The 20,440-nt window shown below is 48.4% G+C and overlaps 1 protein-coding gene across 2 annotated transcripts in view; it reads right to left on the bottom strand.

Annotated features, from left to right (window-relative positions):
• The window catches only part of LOC140211760 (tetratricopeptide repeat protein 39B), a 341,074-nt gene that overhangs the window by 21,633 nt on the left and 299,001 nt on the right, over positions 1–20,440 (bottom strand). For both annotated transcript variants that reach the window (XM_072281904.1, XM_072281903.1), the window contains 2 exons: positions 5,398–5,518; positions 523–634 (listed from right to left, as the gene is read on the bottom strand). In XM_072281904.1, coding sequence (XP_072138005.1) covers positions 523–634; positions 5,398–5,518 — 233 coding nt within the window. The remainder of the gene's footprint in view (positions 1–522; positions 635–5,397; positions 5,519–20,440) is intronic.

The following is a 20,440-nucleotide window of genomic DNA, read 5'->3' as shown; positions in this document are numbered from 1 at the left end:
ATCACTACTCAACTAAATACCACGAACTGAACTGAACTTTACTCAACATCGTAAGACTGTAGCTTTTTACTCCTAGACTTAAAGAAGTTTGGTTTTCATACATGTATATTCCACACTTACTTTTATATATAATCATTGCTAATCTGTTTGATTTATCTACATTTATATTACTGTGTTGCGTAGTTACTAATAAATATTATTAGTTTATGGCAATACGAGACTCCAAAGTGTTTTCCATCTCTGCTGGTTCTTTATCCCTGTCACGGGCTCCATGACACTGTCCTGAAAGTGTAGAATGAGCTGCCAGCACAAGTGGGCTTGATTTCAATGTTTAAGAGTAGTCTGGATAGGTACATGGATAGTTAGGCTATGGAGGGCTATGGTCCTGAAGTTTAATGGCTTTGCATGGACTAGATGGGCTGAAGGGCCTGTTTCTATGTTGTACTTCTCTATGACTCTATCTTCTGTCTTAGCTTTGAGTATTGGACATATGCTTTGGGTGTGACATTACATTGTACTCACTTGGATGCTTTTGTAATTCTAATTCTGCCTTCTCGATCGTAACCAGCATGCTCTCAGTCAGATCTGCTCGTTTGCCCAGAATTGCAAATCCATTCCAAATATACATCATTTCCTGTCAAGAAGAATATATTTATAAAATTAAGACTTATCACTTTCAAGTAAACTAAAAGAATTAAATTGCACATTCCTAGCATAGTTCTCATCAATCTTTCAGCAAATGACTGATCCTCCGCCAGAGTGAGCCCCAGCTTGGAAGCCTGCAGGGTAGCAGGCTGACATCTCCAGGGCATATACCAACTTACTCATCCAGTGTCACCACGGCAAAATCACTGAGTGCCCCACTTGCAGGATTACCGTGACCAGTCATACACCAATACTTAAAGGAACAACTAGAAGTGGGTGCAGCTAGCCAGAAGACAGGAGAACGGCATTAACCTTGTTTTGGTTTACTCATAATGTTTAACGAATGATAATTCAAACCTGACAGTGATCTTTGACTCTCATTAAATATGCAAGCACAAGAAAGAGATTGTTTCTCCAAATGATTTGCTCCCTCCCTAGGAACTTTTTGCTTTTTGTGTTTTTACGTGATTAGACTTTTGAATAGAATGATGTCAAAGCTTATATAAAATATCTGAAATGATTTATAATCAGTTCATTTTAGAGATTGCTCCATCCTTCAAACTTACCTCTATGTCAAGACTGAGTTGCTTATACTCCACTGGAATAAACATCGTGTAGCATAAAAAGGTAAAGGGAAGGGGGTAGACCAAGAGCTGCTAAGTCATAGGTAGATCCAGGTGAAGGGCCGATGATAGATCCAGGTGAGGAGGGGTGAGGGGCTGATGGTAGATCCAGGTGAGGGGCCGATGGTAGACCCAGGTGAGGAGGGTGAGGGGCCGATGGTAGATCCAGGTGAGGAGGGTGAGGGGCCGATGGTAGATCCAGGTGAGGGGCGGATGGTAGATCCAGGTGAGGAGGGTGAGGGGCCGATGGTAGATCCAGGTGAGGAGGGTGAGGGGTCGACGGTAGATCCAGGTGAGGAGCTGATAGTAGATCCAGGTGAGGAGGGGTGAGGGGCTCATGGTAGATCCAGGTGAGGGGCCGATGGTAGATCCAGGTGAGGAGCCGATGGTAGATCCAGGTGAGGGGCCGATGGTAGATCCAGGTGAGGAGGGTGAGGGGCCGATGGTAGATCCAGGTCAGGAGGGTAAGGGGCCGATGGTAGATCCAGATGAGGAGCCGATGGTAGATCCAGGTGAGCAGGGGTGAGGAGCCAATGGTAGATCCACGTGAGGAGGATGAGGGGCCGATGGTGGATCCAAGTGAGGAGGGAGAGGGGCCGAAGGTAGATCCAGGTGAGGAGCCGATGGTAGATCCAGGTGAGGGGCTGATGGTAGATCCAGGTGAGGAGGGGTGAGGGGCCGATGGTAGATCCAGGTGAGGAGGGAGAGGGGCCGATGGTAGATCCAGGTGAGGAGGATGAGGGGCCAATGGTAGATCCAGGTGGGGAGGGAGAGGGGCCGATGGTAGATCCAGGTGAGGAGGGGTGAGGGGCCGATGGTAGATCCAGGTGAGGAGGGGTGAGGGGCCGATGGTAGATCCAGGTGAGGAGAGCTGAGTGGCTGATGGTGAATCTGGATGAGGAGGGAGAGGGGCCGATGGTAGATCCAGGTGAGGAGGGGTGAGGAGCCGATGGTAGCTCCAGGAGGGTAAGGGGCCGATGGTAGATCCAGGTGAGGAGGGTGAGAGGCAGATGGTAGATCCAGATGAGGAGCCGATGGTAGATCCATATGAGGAGGGTGAGGGGCCGATGGTAGATCCCGGTGAGGAGAGTGAGGGGCAGATGGTAGATCCAGGTGAGGAGGGTGAGGGGCAGATGGTAGATCCAGGTGAGGGAGATTGAGGGGCTGATAGTAGATCCAGGTGAGGAGAGCTGAGTGGCTGATGGTGGATCTGGATGAGGAGGGATGAGGGGCCGATGGTAGATCCAGGTGAGGAGGGTGAGGTGCTGAAGGTAGATCCAGGTGAAGAGCTGATGGTAGATCCAGATCAGGAGGGTAAGAGGCTGGTGGTAGATCCAGGTGAGGAGGGGTGAGAGGCAGAAGGTAGATCCAGGTGAGGAGGGATGAGGGGCTGATGGTAGATCCAGGTGAGGGGCCGATGGTAGATCCAGGTGAGGAGTCGATGGTAGATCTAGGTGAGGGGCCGATGGTAGATCCAGGTGCGGGGCCGATGGTAGATCCAGGTGAGGAGCCGATGGTAGGTCCAGGTGAGCAGGGGTGAGGAGCCGATGGTAGATCCACGTGAGGAGGATGAGGGGCCGATGGTAGACCCAAGTGAGGAGGGAGAGGGGCCGAAGGTAGATCCAGGTGAGGAGCCGACGGTAGATCCAGGTGAGGGGCCGATGGTAGATCCAGGTGAGGAGGGGTAAGGGGCCGATAGTAGATCCAGGTGAGGAGGGAGAGGGGCCGATAGTAGATCCAGGTGAGGAGGATGAGGGGCTAATGGTAGATCCAGATGGGGAGGGAGAGGGGCCGATGGTAGATCCAGGTGAGGAGGGAGAGGGGCCGATGGTAGATCCAGGTGAGCAGGGGTGAGGGGCCGATGGTAGATCCAGGTGAGGAGGGAGAGGGGCCGATGGTAGATCCAGGTGAGCAGGGGTGAGGGGCCAATGGTAGATCCAGGTGAGGAGGGAGAGGGGCCGATAGTAGATCCAGGTGAGGAGGATGAGGGGTCAATGGTAGATCCAGGTGGGGAGGGAGAGGGGCTGATGGTAGATCCAGGTGAGGAGGGGTGAGGGGCCGATGGTAGATCCAGGTGAGGAGAGCTGAGTGGCTGATGGTGGATCTGGATGAGGAGGGTGAGGAGCCGATGGTAGATCCCCGTCAGGAGGGTAAGGGGCCGATGGTAGATCCAGGTGAGGAGGGTGAGAGGCAGATGGTAGATCCAGATGAGGAGCCGATGGTAGATCCACATGAGGAGGGTGAGGGGCCGATGGTAGATCCCGGTGAGGAGGGTGAGGGGCAGATGGTAGATCCAGGTGAGGGAGATTGAGGGGCTGATGGTAGACCCAGGTGAGGAGAGCTGAGTGGCTGATGGTGGATCTGGATGAGGAGGGGTGAGGGGCCGATGGTAGATCCAGGTGAGGAGGGATGAGGGGCCGATGGTGGATCCAGATGAGGAGAGGTGAGGGGCCGATGGTAGATCCAGGTGAGGAGGGAGAGGGGCCAACGGTAGATCCAGGTGAGCAGGGGTGAGGAGCCGATGGTGGATCCAGGTGAGGAGGGGTGAGGGGCTGATTGTAGATCCAGGTGAGGGGCCGATGGTAGATCCAGGTGAGGAGCCGATGGTAGATCCAGGTGAGGGGCCAATGGTAGATCCAGGTGAGGAGCCGATGGTAGATCCAGGTGAGCAGGGGTGAGGGGCCGATGGTAGATCCAGATGAGGAGGGGTGAGGAGCCGATGGTAGATCCACGTGAGGAGGATGAGGGGCCGATGGTAGACCCAAGTGAGGAGGGAGAGGGGCTGAAGGTAGATCCAGGTGAGGAACCGATGGTAGATCCAGGTGAGGGGCCGATGGTAGATCCAGGTGAGGAGGGGTGAGGGGCCAATGGTAGATCCAGGTGAGGAGGGAGAGGGGCCGATAGTAGATCCAGATGAGGAGGATGAGGGGCCAATGGTAGATCCAGGTGAGGGAGATTGAGGGGCTGATGGTAGATCTAGGTGAGGAGAGCTGAGTGGCTGATGGTGGATCTGGATGAGGAGGGATGAGGGGCCGATGGGAGATCCAGGTGAGGAGGGATGAAGGGCTGATGGTGGATCCAGATGAGGAGGGGTGAGGGGCCGATGGTAGATCCAGGTGAGGAGGGTGAGGTGCCAAAGGTAGATCCAGGTGAAGAGCTGATGGTAGATCCGGGTCAGGAGGGTAAGGGGCTGGTGGTAGATCCCGGTGAGGAGGGAGAGGGGCCGAAGGTAGATCCAGGTGAGGAGCCGATGGTAGATCTAGTTGAAGAGGGGTGAGGGGCTGATGGTAGATCCAGGTGAGGAGGGGTGAATGGTCGATGGTAGATCTAGGTGAGGAGGGGGCAGAGGCAGATGGTAGATCCATTTGCATTTCGCCTCATCATTGGACGTGTCACTATTTCCACTATTCCCTCCTCCATCTTAATCTGGATCCACCTATAGCTTCTTGCACCAACCGCCTGCCTTCACCTTTTCATACTGGTTATCTCCCCTCAAAATCTCTCCCTCCTTAGATGCCACTTTTCCTATGCTGCATTGATGACTGCAATAGTGCTACTTCCCGCACCCGCGCTAAACGTGTCAACTTTGCCTCCAACTTCCACCCTGCCCTCAAATTCACCTGGTCCATTTCTGACACCTCCCTTGCCTTTCTTGATCTCTCGGTCTCTACCTCTGGAGCAGGGCTCTTCTTGTTCTCACCTACCACCTCACCAGACTCTGTGTCCAGCACATAATTCTCCAAAACATCTGCCACCTCCAACAGGATCCCACCACCAAGCACAACTTCCCCTCCTCCCACTTTCTGCATTCCACAGGGATTGCTCCTGTGACGAGAATACACATAGATTAAGATGTTAGCTGTCCTGTGCTGGCACCAGTGGGATCAGCAGTTGGTCTGCCACCTGTCTTCAGGAGAAAGAGAAATAAGGAAAACAATGGAGCAGCATTTCTATAAGAGAACATGTTGCATTACATTGAAGGAAAATGGAATTAACTTCAATAAAAGGCACGCAACTGCATGCCTGACGGCATCACAATATTTACCCAGCTACCAAACGACAGTGAATCAAGTATGACCTCTCTGGGCTGACATACTTCAATAAATTATTGGAGTAATAGACTGCTCACCAGGGGAGGCAGAACCAGTTTGACAGGTGTTGGAGACATGTACCGTCTGGCTTTTCTTATTGCAAACTTCTCTGTGGGAATAGATTTCCCAGCAAATCGTTGCTTCAGGCTTTCAACCCGCCTGCAAAACAATCAGTATCACACCAATGGGCTTTTATTTTTATGTGTAGAAAGAGAACAAAACCAAACAAGTTATATTGACATAGCAACTTTAAATTCTCATGAAATTCTTCACAATGCTTCCATGGGGATCTAAAGGCACTAACAGAGGATGAGTGCTTTTTCAGGCAAACATGAGGAAATCTGCAGATGCTGGAAATTCAAGCAACACACATAAAAGATGCTGGTGAACGCAGCAGACCAGGCAGCATCTATTGGAAGAGGTACAGTCAACGTTTCGGGCCGAGACCCTTAGTCAGGACTAACTGAAAGAAGAGATAATGAGAGATTTGAAAGTGGGAGGGGGAGGGGGAGATCCAAAATGATAGAAGTAGACAGGAGGGGGAGGGATGGAGCCAAGAGTTGGAAAGTTGATTGGCAAAAGGGATATGAGGCTGGAGAAGGGAGAAGGGAGAAGGGAGAAGGGAGAAGGGAGAAGGGAGAAGGAAGAAGGGAGAAGGGAGAGGAGAGGAGAGGAGAGGAGAGGAGAGGAGAGGAGAGGAGAGGAGAGGAGAGGAGAGGAGAGGAGAGGAGAGGAGAGGAGAGGAGAGAGAGAGAGAGAGGGAGAGAGAGAGAGAGAGAGAGAGAGAGAGAGAAATAAGAGATGGGGTACGAAGGGGAGGTGGGGCATTAACAGAAGTTAGAGAAGTCAATGTTCATGTTATCAGGATGGAGGCCTTTTTCGGGCCTTTGGGACGGTATAAGGGGAATGTGACTATTTGGAAGGCATTTAAATTAAAACGTGATGATCTGAATGAGCTCCCACAATGTGTGATTTCAGGATCGGCACTTTCTGATGTAATTGTAATGAATAACAGTAGAATACAGATTCTGCTCCAAGCACAAAGCGTAAACAAGTTTAGTACAAGATAATGGAAGATAACGTATGAAATATCTGCAAATAATTGTAAAGCTGCAGAAGAACAGAACCCACTTTCAGAGTTGTCCTCTCGCACAGTGTTGCTTTCATCGGTGACGTGAATCATTGCCCAAGTCATTTGGGTCCATTGTGTTCAATGCACATGGCACATTTACACATGAATGTTGTTGGGTGTCTGGTTTATAACATTTACCCACTCGAATCTCCACCCAGCATCGGCCACTCACACCACAGTCAGCCTAATCTCCACCCAGCGTCGGCCACTCACACCACAGTCAGCCTAACCTCCACCCAGCGTCGGCCACTCACACCACAGTCAGCCTAACCTCCACCCAGCGTCGGCCACTCACACCACAGTCAGCCTAATCTCCACCCAGCGTCGGCCACTCACACCACAGTCAGCCTAACCTCCACCCAGCGTCGGCCACTCACACCACAGTCAGCCTAACCTCCACCCAGCGTCGGCCACTCACACCACAGTCAGCCTAACCTCCACCCAGCGTCGGCCACTCACACCACAGTCAGCCTAACCTCCACCCAGCGTCGGCCACTCACACCACAGTCAGCCTAATCTCCACCCAGCGTCGGCCACTCACACCACAGTCAGCCTAACCTCCACCCAGCGTCGGCCACTCACACCACAGTCAGCCTAACCTCCACCCAGCGTCGGCCACTCACACCACAGTCAGCCTAATCTCCACCCAGCGTCGGCCACTCACACCACAGTCAGCCTAACCTCCACCCAGCGTCGGCCACTCACACCACAGTCAGCCTAACCTCCACCCAGCGTCGGCCACTCACACCACAGTCAGCCTAATCTCCACCCAGCGTCGGCCACTCACACCACAGTCAGCCTAACCTCCACCCAGCGTCGGCCACTCACACCACAGTCAGCCTAACCTCCACCCAGCGTCGGCCACTCACACCACAGTCAGCCTAATCTCCACCCAGCGTCGGCCACTCACACCACAGTCAGCCTAATCTCCACCCAGCGTCGGCCACTCACACCACAGTCAGCCTAACCTCCACCCAGCGTCGGCCACTCACACCACAGTCAGCCTAACCTCCACCCAGCGTCGGCCACTCACACCACAGTCAGCCTAACCTCCACCCAGCGTCGGCCACTCACACCACAGTCAGCCTAATCTCCACCCAGCGTCGGCCACTCACACCACAGTCAGCCTAACCTCCACCCAGCGTCGGCCACTCACACCACAGTCAGCCTAATCTCCACCCAGCGTCGGCCACTCACACCACAGTCAGCCTAACCTCCACCCAGCGTCGGCCACTCACAGCACAGTCAGCCTAACCTCCACCCAGCGTCGGCCACTCACACCACAGTCAGACCAACCTCCACCCAGCGTCGGCCACTCACACCACAGTCAGCCTAACCTCCACCCAGCGTCGGCCACTCACACCACAGTCAGCCTAACCTCCACCCAGCGTCGGCCACTCACACCACAGTCAGCCTAACCTCCACCCAGCGTCGGCCACTCACACCACAGTCAGCCTAACCTCCACCCAGCGTCGGCCACTCACACCACAGTCAGCCTAATCTCCACCCAGCGTCGGCCACTCACACCACAGTCAGCCTAACCTCCACCCAGCGTCGGCCACTCACACCACAGTCAGCCTAACCTCCACCCAGCGTCGGCCACTCACACCACAGTCAGCCTAATCTCCACCCAGCGTCGGCCACTCACACCACAGTCAGCCTAACCTCCACCCAGCGTCGGCCACTCACACCACAGTCAGCCTAACCTCCACCCAGCGTTGGCCACTCACACCACAGTCAGCCTAATCTCCACCCAGCGTCGGCCACTCACACTACAGTCAGCCTAATCTCCACCCAGCGTCGGCCACTCACACCACAGTCAGCCCGAACTGAAAAGTTGATACTTGCTTCACAGTTAAATACCATTAGTTATGTGGTGTTTTCTGAAAGTCTACAGTGTCCATTGCCTTGCTAAGACCATAAGATCATAAGATATAGGAGCAGAAGTAGGCCATTTGGCCTACTGTGTGTCTGCTCCACCATTTCATCATGGCTAATCCAATTTTCCTTTCAGCCACATCTCCTGCCTTCTCCCCATATCCCTTTGTGTCCTCTGCCTTAAATATACAAAAAGACTTGGTCTCCACATTTGTGTGTGGCAAAGAATTCTACAGATTCACCTCTCTCTGGCTAAAGAAATTACTCCTCATCACTATTCTGAAAGGACGCCCCTCTATTCTGAGGCTGTGTCCTCTGGTCTTAGACACTCCCATCATAGAAGACATCCTCTCCATATCCACTCTATCAAGGCCTTTCACCATTCAATAGGTTTCAATGAGGTTACCCCTCATTCTTCTGAATTCCAGTGAAAACAACCCCAGAGCCATCAAACACTTTTTGAGTGACAAGCTATTCAATCCCACAATCATCTTCATGAACCTCCTTTGAACCCTCTCCAGTTTCAGCACATCCTTTCTAAGATAATGTGCCCACAACTTCATAATACTCCAAGTGAGGTCTCACCAGTGCTTTATAAAGTCTCAACATTATATCCTTGCTTTTATATGCTAGTCCTCTTGAAATGAATGCTAACATTGCATTTGCCTTCCTTACCATAGACTCAACATGCAAATTAACCATTAGAGAATCCTGCACAAGGACTTGCAAGTCCTTATGCACGTCAGTATTTTGTATTTTCTCTCCTTTTAGAAAATAGTCAACCCTTTCATTTCTTCTACCAAAGTGCATGACCATGTCCTGCCACTGCATTCCATCTTTCACATCTTTGTCCATTTTCCTAATCTGTTTAAGTCCTTTTCTACCCCCTCTATTTCCTCAAAGCTACCTATTGTCTGCAAACTTTGCAACAAAGCCAACAATTCCAACATCCAAATCATTGACATATAATATAATATGAATCGATCCCAACACAGACCCCTGTGGAACACAACTGGTCAAAGGCAGCCAACCAGAAAACACTGCCATTATTCCCACTTTGTCTCCTGCCAGTCAACCACTGCTTTATCCATGCTAGAACATTTTTCTGTAATACCATGGGCTCGTAGCTTGTTAAGCAAACCTCATGTGTGGCACCTTGTCAAAGACCTTCTGAAGCCAGGATCAGGGGGGCTAAAGACAGGTATAGGAGGAAGCTTGAGTGGAAACTCCAGCAGAACAACATGAGAGAGGTCTGGAGGGGGATGAGCACCATCACTGGGTTCCAGCAAACTAGCAACAGAGGAGCAGAAGGCAGTGTGGACAGGGCCAATGAACTTAACCTGCTCTTTAACAGATTTGACATTGTGGCCCCTGCCCATCCCACACATGAGCCATCAGTTGTCGGCCCCCAACCAACACATATCCTACTCTCCCCTCCTACCCCTCCTCACAGTCCCCCACCCTGCTCTCATGACTATACCCTTTCCCCACACAAAACCACCATGGTGGGCTTCACAGCTCTACAGGTGAGAAGACATCTGAAACTTCTCAACCCAAGCAAGGCTGCAGGACCAGATGGTGTCAGTACCAGGGTGCTCAAAGCCTGTGCCCCTCAGCTATGTGGAGTACTTCGCCATGTATTCAACCTGAGCCTGAGGCTTCGGAGGGTTCCTGTACTGTGGAAGACGTCCTGCCTCGTCCCTGTGCCGAAGACGCCGCGCCCCAGTGGCCTCAATGACTACAGACCGGTGGCATTGACCTCCCACATCATGAAGACCCTGGAGAGTTTTGTTCTGGAGCTGCTCCGGCCTATGGTCAGGCCACACTTAGATCCCTTCCAGTTCGCTTACCAGCCCCAACTAGGAGTTGAGGATGTCATCGTCTACCTGCTGAACCGTGTCTATGCCCACCTGGACAAGCCAGCGAGCACTGTGAGGGTCATGTTTTTTGACTTCTCCAGTGCGTTCAACACCATCTGCCCTGCTCTGCTGGGGGAGAAGCTGACAGCGATGAAGGTGGATGCTTCCCTGGTATCATGGATTCTTCATTACCTGACTGGCAGACCACAGTACGTGTGCTTGCAACACTGTGTGTCCGACAGAGTGATCAGCAGCACTGGGGCTCCACAGGGGACTGTCTTGTCTCCCTTTCTCTTCACCATTTACACCTCGGACTTCAACTACTGCACAGAGTCTTGTCATCTTCAGAAGTTTTCGGATGACTCTGCCATAGTTGGATGCATCAGCAAAGGAGATGAGGCTGAGTACAGGGCTATGGTAGGAAACTTTGTCACATGGTGTGAGCAGAATTATCTGCAGCTTAATGTGAAAAAGACTAAGGAGCTGGTGGTAGACCTGAGGAGAGCTAACGCAACGGTGACCGTTTTCCATCCAGGGGGTCAGTGTGGACATGGTGGAGGATTACAAATACCTGGGGATATGAACTGACAATAAACTGCACTGTCAAAGAACACTGAGGCTGTCTACAAGAAGGGTCAGAGCCGTCTCTATTTCTTGAGGAGACTGAGGTCTTTTAACATCTGCCGGACGATGCTGAGGATGTTCTACGAGTCTATGGTGGCCAGTGCTATCATGTTTGCTGTTGTGTGCTGGGGCAGCAGGCTGAGGGTCGCAGACACCAACAGAATCAACAAACTTATTCGTAAGGCCAGTGATGTTGTGGGGATGGAACTGGACTCTCTGATGGTGGTGTCTGAAAAGAGGATGCTGTCTAAGTTGCATGCCATCTTGGTCAATGTCTCCCATCCACTACATAATGTACTGGGTGGGCACAGGAATACATTCAGCCAGAGACTCATTCCACCGAGATGCAGCACTGAGCGTCGTAGGAAGTCATTCCTGGCTGCGGCCATCAAACCCCCCCTTGGAGGGTCAGACACCCTGAGCCAATAGGCTGGTCCTGGACTTATTTCATAATTTACTGGCATAATTTACATATTAATATTGAACTATTTATGGTTCTATTTATTATTTATGGAGCAACTGTAATGAAAACCAGTTTCCCCCGGGATTAATAAAGTATGACTACGACTATGAAAATCCAAGTACACATCTGGAGTATTGTGTGCAGTCTTGGTCCCCTAATCTGAGGAAAGACATCCTTGCCATAGAGGGAGTACAGAGAAGGTTCACCAGATTGATTCCTGGGATGGCAGGACTTTCATATGAAGAAAGACTGGATGAACTGGGCTTGTACTCGTTGGAATTTAGAAGATTGAGGGGGGATCTGATTGAAACGTATAAGATCCTAAGGGGATTGGACAGGCTAGATGCAGGAAGATTGTTCCCGATGTTGGGGAAGTCCAGAACGAGGGGTCACAGTTTGAGGATAGAGGGGAAGCCTTTTAGGACCGAGATTAGGAAAAACTTCTTCACACAGAGAGTGGTGAATCTGTGGAATTCTCTGCCACAGGAAACAGTTGAGGCCAGTTCATTGGCTATATTTAAGAGGGAGTTAGATATGGCCCTTGTGGCTAGGGGGGCCAGGGGGTATGGAGGGAAGGCTGGGGCAGTGTTCTGAGTTGGATGATCAGCCATGATCATAATAAATGGCGGTGCAGGCTCGAAGGGCCGAATGGCCTACTTCTGCACCTATTTTCTATGTTTCTATGTTTCTATCAACTGATTCTCCTTTGTCCATTCTGCTTGTTATTTCTTCAAAGAATTCCAACAGATTTACCAGGTAAGATTTTCCCTTGAGGAAGCCATGCTAATTACAACCTACTTTATCATGTGCCTCTAAGTACCCTGAAACTTCATTCTTAATAATCGACTCCAACATCTTCCCAACCACTGAGGTCAGATTTACTGACCTATAATTTCCATTCATTTGCCTCTCTCCCTTGTTGAAGAGTACAGTGACATTTGCAATTTTTTAGTCTTCTGGAACCATTCCAGAAACTAGTGATTCTTGAAAGATCATCACTAGTGCCTCCACAGTCTCTTCAGCCACCTCTTTCAGAACTCTGGGGTGTATTCCATCTGGTCCAGGTGAATTATCAACCTTCAGACCTTTCAGTTTCCTAAGAACCTTCTCTCTGCATAGAACATAGAATAGTACAGCTCATTACAGGCCCTTCGGCCCACAATGTTGTGCCGACCCTCAAACCCTGCCTCCCATATAAGCCCCCACCTTAAATTCCTCCATATACCTGTCTCTTAAACTTCACTAGTGTATCTGCCTCCACCACTGACTCAGGCAGTGCATTCTACGCACCAACCAGTCTCTGAGTAAAAAACCTTCCTCTAATATCCCCCTTGAACTCCCCACCCCTTACCTTAAAGCCATGTCCTCTTGTACTGAGCAGTGGTGCCCTGGGGAAGAGGGGCTGGCTATCCACTCTATCTATTCCTCTTATTATCTTGTACACCTCTATCATGTCTCCTCTCATCCTCCTTCTCTCCAAAGAGTAAAGCCCTAGCTCCCTAAGTCTCTGATCATAATGCATACTCTCTAAACCAGGCAGTATCCTGGTAAATGTCCTCTGTACCCTTTCCAATGCTTCCACATCCTTCCTATAGTGAGGCGACCAGAACTGGACACAGTACTCCAAGTGTGGCCTAACCAGAGTTTTATAGAGCTGCATCATTACATCGCGACTCTTAAATTCTATCCCTCGACTTATGAAAGCTAACACCCCATAAGCTTTCTTAACTACCCTATCCACCTGTGAGGCAACTTTCAGGTTTCTGTGGACATGCACCCCCAGATCTCTCTGCTCCTTCACACTACCAATTATCCTGCCATTTACTTTGTACTCTGCCTTGGAGTTTTTCCTTCCAAAGTGTACCACCTCACACTTCTCCGGGTTGAACTCCATCTGCCACTTCTCAGCCCACTTCTGCATCCTATCCATATCTCTCTGCAATCTTCGACAATCCTCTACACTATCTACAACACCACCAACCTTTGTGTCATCTCTAGTTATGTAACTTCACACACTTCATTCCCCTGACAGTTGGAATTTCCACTATAGTTTTAGTGTATTCCACGGTGAACACTGATGCAAAATACTTGTTCAGTTCATCCATTATTTCCTTGTACCCCATTACTACTTCTCCAGCATTGTTTTTTACAGTGGCTCAATATCCACTCTCACTCTCACCTCTCTTTTACGTTATAGGCCAATAAGCTTTGCATCAATTCTAGAGAAATTTTTGAAAAAAGGGACAGATTTACTGTATGTTCACTTGACAAGGCAGGATTTGGACAAGTTGATATTTTTTGTGCAGAGAAAGTCCCATTTTTGAGAAGGTAACAAAACTTATGAAGGCAAAGTAGTAGACATAGAAACAGAGACGTAGAAACATAGAAAACATACAGCACTATACAGGCCCTTCAGCCCACAAAGCTGTGCCGAACACGTATCTACCTTAGAACTACCCATAGCCCTCTATTTCTCTAAACTCCATACAGCCATCCAGGAGTATCTTAAAAGACCCTATTGTATCTGCCTCCACCACCGGCGATGGAAGCCCATTCCACGCACTCACCACTCTGCGTAAAAAACTTACCCCTGACATCTTCTCTGTACCTACTTCCAAGCACCTTAAAACTATGCCCTCTCGTGCTAGCCATTTCAGCCCTGGGAAAAGCCTCTGACTATCCACATGATCAATGCCTCTCACTAACTTGTACACCTCTATCAAGTCACCTCTCATCCGCCGTCGCTCCAAGGAGAAAAGGCCGAGTTCACTCAACCTATTCTCATAAGGAATGCTCCCCAATCCAGGCAACATCCTTGTAAATCTCCTCTCCACCCTTTCTATGGTTTCCACATCCTTCCTATAGTGAGGTGACCAGAATTGAGCACAGTACTCCAAGTGGGGTCTGATCAGGGTCCTATATAGCTGCAACATTACCTCTCGGCTCTTAAACTCAATCCCATGATTGATTAAGGCCAATGCACCGTATGCCTTCTTAACCACAGAGTCAACCTGCATAGCAGGAGAAAAAATGAGGTACGAAGGTAAACTAGCCAAGAATATAAAGGAGGATAGTAAAAGCTTCTTTGGGTATGTGAAAAGGAAAAAAATAGTTAAGACCAAAATGGGCCCTTGAAGACAGAAGCGGATGAATTTATTACGGGGAACAAGGAAATGGCAGACAAGTTGAACAGGTACTTTGGATCTGTCTTCATTAGGGAAGACACAAACAATCGCCCAGATGTAATAGTGGCCAAAAGACCTAGGGTGATGGATGAATTGAAGGAAATTTATATTAGGCAGGAAATGGCGTTGGATAGGCTGTTGGGTCTGAAGGCTGATAAGTCCCCGGGACCTGATGGTCTGCATCCCAGGGTACTTAAGGAGGTGGCTTTAGAAATCGTGGACGCATTGGTAATCATTTTCCAATGTTCTATAGATTCAGGATCAGCTCCTGTGGATTGGAGGGTGGCTAACGTTGTCCCTCTCTTCAAGAAAGGAGGAAGAGAGAAAACAGGCAATTATAGACCGGTTAGCCTGACGTTGGTGGTGGGAAAGATGCTATAGTCAATTATAAAAGATGAAATTATGACACATCTGGATAGCAGTAACAGGATCGGTCCGAGTCAGCATGGATTTACGAAGGGGAAATCGTGCTTGACTAACCTTCTGGAATTTTTTGAGGATGTAACTATGAAAATGGACAAGGGAAAGCCAGTGGATGTAGTGTACCTGGACTTTCAGAAAGCCTTTGATAAAGTCCCACATAGGAGATTAGTGGGCAAAATTAGGGCACATGGTATTGGGGGCAGAGTACTGACATGGATTGAAAACTGGCTGGCTGACAGAAAACAAAGAGTAGCAATTAACGGGTCCCTTTCGGAATGGCAGGCGGCGACCAGTGGGGTGCCGTAGGGTTCAGTGCTGGGACTGCAGCTGTTTACAATATATATTAATGATTTGGATGAGGGAATTAAAAGTAACATTAGCAAATTTGCCAATGACACAAAGCTGGGAGGCAGTGTGAAATGTGAGGAGAATGTTATGAGAATGCAGTGTGACTTGGACAGGCTGGGTGAGTGGGCAGATGCATGGCAGATGCAGTTTAATGTGGATAAATGTGAGGTTATCCACTTTGGTGGTAAGAATGGGAAGGCAGATTATTATCTAAATGGAGTCAAGTTAGGAAAAGGGGAAGCACAACGAGATTTAGGTGTTCTTGTGCATCAGTCACTGAAAGCAAGCATGCAAGTACAGCAGGCAGTGAAAAAAGCTAATGGCATGCTGGCCTTCATAACAAGGGGAATTGAGTATAAGAGCAAAGAGGTCCTTCTGCAGCTGTACAGGGCCCTGGTGAGACCACACCTGGAGTACTGTGTGCAGTTTTGGTCTCCAAATTTGAGGAAGGACATTCTTGCTATTGAGGGAGTGCAGCGTAGGTTCACAAGGTTAATTCCCGGGATGGCGGGACTGTCATATGTCGAAAGATTGGAGCGACTGGGCTTGTATACTCTGGAATTTAGAAGGCTGGGAGGGGATCTTATTGAAACATATAAGATTATTAAGGGATTGGACACGCTGCAGGCAGGAAGCATGTTCCCGCTGATGGGTGAGTCCAGAACCAGAGGCCACAGTTTAAGAATTAGGGGTAGGCCATTTAGAACAGAGTTGAGGAAAAACTTTTTCACCCAGAGAGTGGTGGATATATAGAATGCTCTGCCCCAGAAGGCTGTGGAGGCCAGGTCTCTGGATGCTTTCAAGAAAGAGATGGATAGAGTTCTTAAAGATAGCAGAATCAAAGGTTATGGGGATAAGGCAGGAACTGGATACTGAAAGTGGATGATCAGCCATGATCACAGTGAATGGCGGTGCTGGCTCGAAGGGCCGAATGGCCTACTCCTGCACCTATTGTCTATTGTCTATAGCAGCTTTGAGTGCCCTGGAATATGGTATATATTCCTGGTATATACTTCCAGTTAAGAAGGTACTATCAAATGGATGTTGTATATTTTGAATTTCAGAGGGCCTTTGACAAGGTGCCACACATGAGGCTGCTTACCAAGTTAAGAGCCCGTGGAATTACAGGAAAGTTACTGGCGTGGTTAGAGCATTGGCTGATTGGTAGGAGGTAGTGAGAGGGAATAAAAGGATCCTTTTCTGGCTGGATGCCAATGACTAGTGGTGTTCCACAGGGGTCGGTGTTGGGACCACTTCTTTTTATTCTGAATATCAATTATTTAGATGATGGAATAGACAGCTTTGTTGCCAAGTTTGCAGATGATACGAAGATTGGTGGAGGGGCAGATAGCGTTGAGGAAGCAGGTAGGCTGCAGAAGGATTTAGACAAATTAGGAGAATGGGCAAGAGATTAACAAATGAAATACAATGTTGGAAAATGCATGGTCATGTGCTTTTGTAGTACTAAGAAATCTGCAGACTGTTTTCTAAACAGGGAGAAAATTAAAAAATCTGAGATGCAAAGGGACTTGGGAGTCCTTGTGCAGAACAGCCTAAAGGTTAACTTGCAGGTAGAATCGGTGGTGAGGAAGGCAAATGTAATGTTAAGATTCATTTCAAGAGATCTAGAATACAAGAGCAGAGATGCTGGGGCTTTATAAGGCACTGGTGAGGCCTCACCCTGAATATTGTAAACAGTTTTGGGCTGCTCATCTAAGAAAAGATGTGCTAGCATTGTTGAGGTTTCAGAGGAGGTTCACAATGATAATTCCGGGAATGAAAGAGTTATCATATGATAGCTCTGGGTCTGTACTCGCTGGAATTTAGAAGGATGAGGGGGGATCTCATTGAAACCTTTCGAATGTTGAAAGGCCTAGACAGAGTAGATGTGGAAATGATGGTAGGGGAGTCAAGGACAAGAGGGAACACAATCTCCTCAGCCACCATTTTCAGAACCCTGAGTTGTACACCATCTGATCCTGGTGACTTAGCTACATTCGAACCTTTCAGTTTCCCAAGAACCTCCTCTCTAGTTACAGCAACTTCACACACTTCATGACCGATGACACCTGGAACTTCCACCATACTGCTAGTGTCTTCTACAGTGAAAACTGATGCTAAATACTTGATCAGGTCATCCACCATTTTGATGTCCCTGATTACTACTATTCCAGCATCATTTTCCAGTGGTCCAATATCCACTCTTGCCTCCCTTTTACACTTTATGTATCTGAAGAAACTTTTGGTATCCTCTTTAATATTAATGACTAGTATACCATCTTAATGACCCTATTTAGTTGTGTTCTTTTGGTTTTTAAAAGCTTCCCAATCCTTTAACTTCTATTATATTACCTCTCTTTGTTTTTTATGTTGGCTTTGACTTCTCTTGTTAGCCACGGTTGTGTCATCTTTCCTATAGAATACTTCTTCCTCTTTAGGATGTGTATATCTTCTGCCTTCTGAATTGCTTCCAGAAATTCCAGCCATTGCTGCTCTGCCATCATCCTTGCCAGTGTTCTTTTCCAATTAATTCTGGCCAATTCCTCTCTCATGTCTCTGTAATTTCCTTTACTTCACTATAATACTGATACATCTGACTTTAGCTTCTCCCTTCTTACATTTCAGGGTGAATTCGATCATATTATGGTCACTGGCTCCTAAGGGTTCTTTTATCTTAAACTCCCTAATCAATTTTGGTTCATTGCACAACACCCAATCCAGAATAGCTGATCCCCTAGTGAGCTCAAACATAGATAGATAGATAAACATACTTTATTGATCCCGAGGGAAATTGGGTTTCGCTACAGTTGCACCAACCAAGAATAGAGTATAAATATAGCAATATAAAACCATAAATAATTAAATAATAATATGTAAATTATTCCAGATGGAAATAAGTCCAGGACCAGCCTATTGGCTCAGGGTGTCTGAACCTCCAAGGGAGGAGTTGTAAAGTTTGATAGCCACAGGCAGGAATGACTTCCTATGACATTCAGTGTTGCATCTCGGTGGAATGAGTCTCTAGCTGAATGAACTCCTGTGCCCAACCAGTACATTATGTAGTGGATGGGAGACATTGCCCAAGATGGCATGAGCTGCTCTAAAAAGTCATCTTGTAGGCACTCTAGAAATTCCTCCTATTGGAATCCAGCACCAACCTTATTTTCCTAATCTACCTACATATTGAAATCCCCAATGAATATTGTAGTAAGTCTGCCCTTTTGGCATACATTGACCATCTCCTGGTGTAATTTGTAGATCACATCTTTACTACTATTTGGGAGTCTGTATGCAACTCCCATCAAGGTCTTTTTACCCTTGCAGTTCCTTAGATCTACTCATGATTCAAATATGTCAGCTCTTTCTAGCAGAGCCATGCCACCCCCTCCGCCTTCCTGCCTGTCCTTTTGATACAATGTGTATCCTTGGACATTAAGCTCCCAGCTATAATCTTCTTTCAGCCATGATTGAATGATGCCTACAACGTCAAACCAGCCAATCTGCGACTGTGCTGAAAGTTCATCTACATTATTCCATAATACTGCACACATTCAAATAGAACACCTTCAGACCTTTAGTCAGCCTTTTCGATTTTGTCTGCCTTTTACATTGCAACTTATCCTGTTGACAGCAATTTTGCCCTATCAACAGCCTCTCCTCATTACTCTGTTTGTAAACCAACTACCTCATCTTCAGCACTCTCATGTGTCTTTCCTACAATACTTCTTGCATTGAAATATATTCAGCTCAGGACACTAGTCACACCATGCTCAACCTTTTGATTCCTAACTTTGTCTGAGGTCTTACCAATTTTTGCCATTACCTCTGGCACTCTGATTCCCATCCCGCTACAGCTCTAGTTACAGCATTAACAAAACTTCCTGCTAGGATATTAGTCCTGTCCCCCACCCCCAGTTCAGGTGCAAACCATCTCATCTGTACAGGTCCCACCTTCCCTGGAAGAGAGCCCAATGATGTAAAAATCTTATTCCTTCCCTGCTGCACCAAATCCTAAGCCACGTATTAAACTGTATAATCTTCCTAGTTCTGGCCTCACCAGCACGTGGCACAGGTAGCAAACCTGAGATCACAACCCTGGAGTTCCTGTCCTTGAATTTAGCACCTAGTTTCCCGAACTCCTTATGCAGAACCTCGTCACTCATCCTACCCATGTTATTGGTCCCTACATGGACCACAGTTTCTGGCTGCTCACCCTTCCACTTAAGAATGCAGAGGATTTGTTCTGAAATATCTCAGACCCTGGCACATGGGAGGCAACATACCATCTGGGAATCTCGTTCTGACCCACAGAAGATCTATCCATACCCCTAATTAACAAATCCCCTATCACTACAGTGTGCCTTTTCTCCCTCCTTCCCTTCTAAGTCACAGAGCCAGAGAGCTAATCACTGTGACTTTCCTCTGTTAGGTCATCACACCCCCCCCCCCAAAAATATCCAAAGTGATATGAAAAACAAACAAGAGAAAATGTGCAGATGCTGGAAAATCCGAGCAACACACACAGAGTGCTGGAGGAGCTCAGCAGGCCAGGCAGCATCCAGGAAAAAAAGTACAGCTGGCGTTTCTGCCCGAGTTCCTCCAGCACCTTGTATGTGTTGCTCCAGAGTGATGTACCTGTTGTTGAGGGAAATGGCCACAGGGAGACTCTGCACTGGCTCCTTAACCCTGCTCCCCTCTGACTGTCACCCAGCTTCATGTACCTCTCTCCATGTCCTATCTATCACCTCCTCAGCCTCCCAAATGATCCGGAGTTCAGCCAGTTACAGTGGATGAACTCAATATGGTTTGTTAGAAGCTGCAACTGGATGCACTTCTCACAATTGTATACATCAGGAACACTGGAGGTCTCCCTGCCTTCCCACATCCTGTAAGAGGAGCTTTCAGCTATCCCGCCTGGCATCACTACTGTCCTCGCTGAACAGATATAAAGAAGGGAAGGAGGAAAAATAAACTTAACTTTGAGCTTTTCTTTCCTTTGCTTTCTCAGACAGCAGCCTCTCTTCGCTGAAGCCTCAACATCAGTACTCTGACCCTGTCCAGTCAGACAATGGCAATTGTGTTTGCCCCTGCCTTCCTTTAATTTGCTCTTGCTAATCAATCCCAAACCCCAACTGATCACTGGTCAAAGCTCTTTTTCACTCTAGCGAC

This window comes from Mobula birostris, chromosome 17, assembly GCF_030028105.1.
Source record: "Mobula birostris isolate sMobBir1 chromosome 17, sMobBir1.hap1, whole genome shotgun sequence".
Classification (NCBI taxonomy): Eukaryota; Metazoa; Chordata; class Chondrichthyes; order Myliobatiformes; family Myliobatidae; genus Mobula; species Mobula birostris.
The sequence above is the reverse complement of the archived record's forward strand: the minus strand, read 5'-3'. Positions and strand labels throughout refer to the sequence as shown.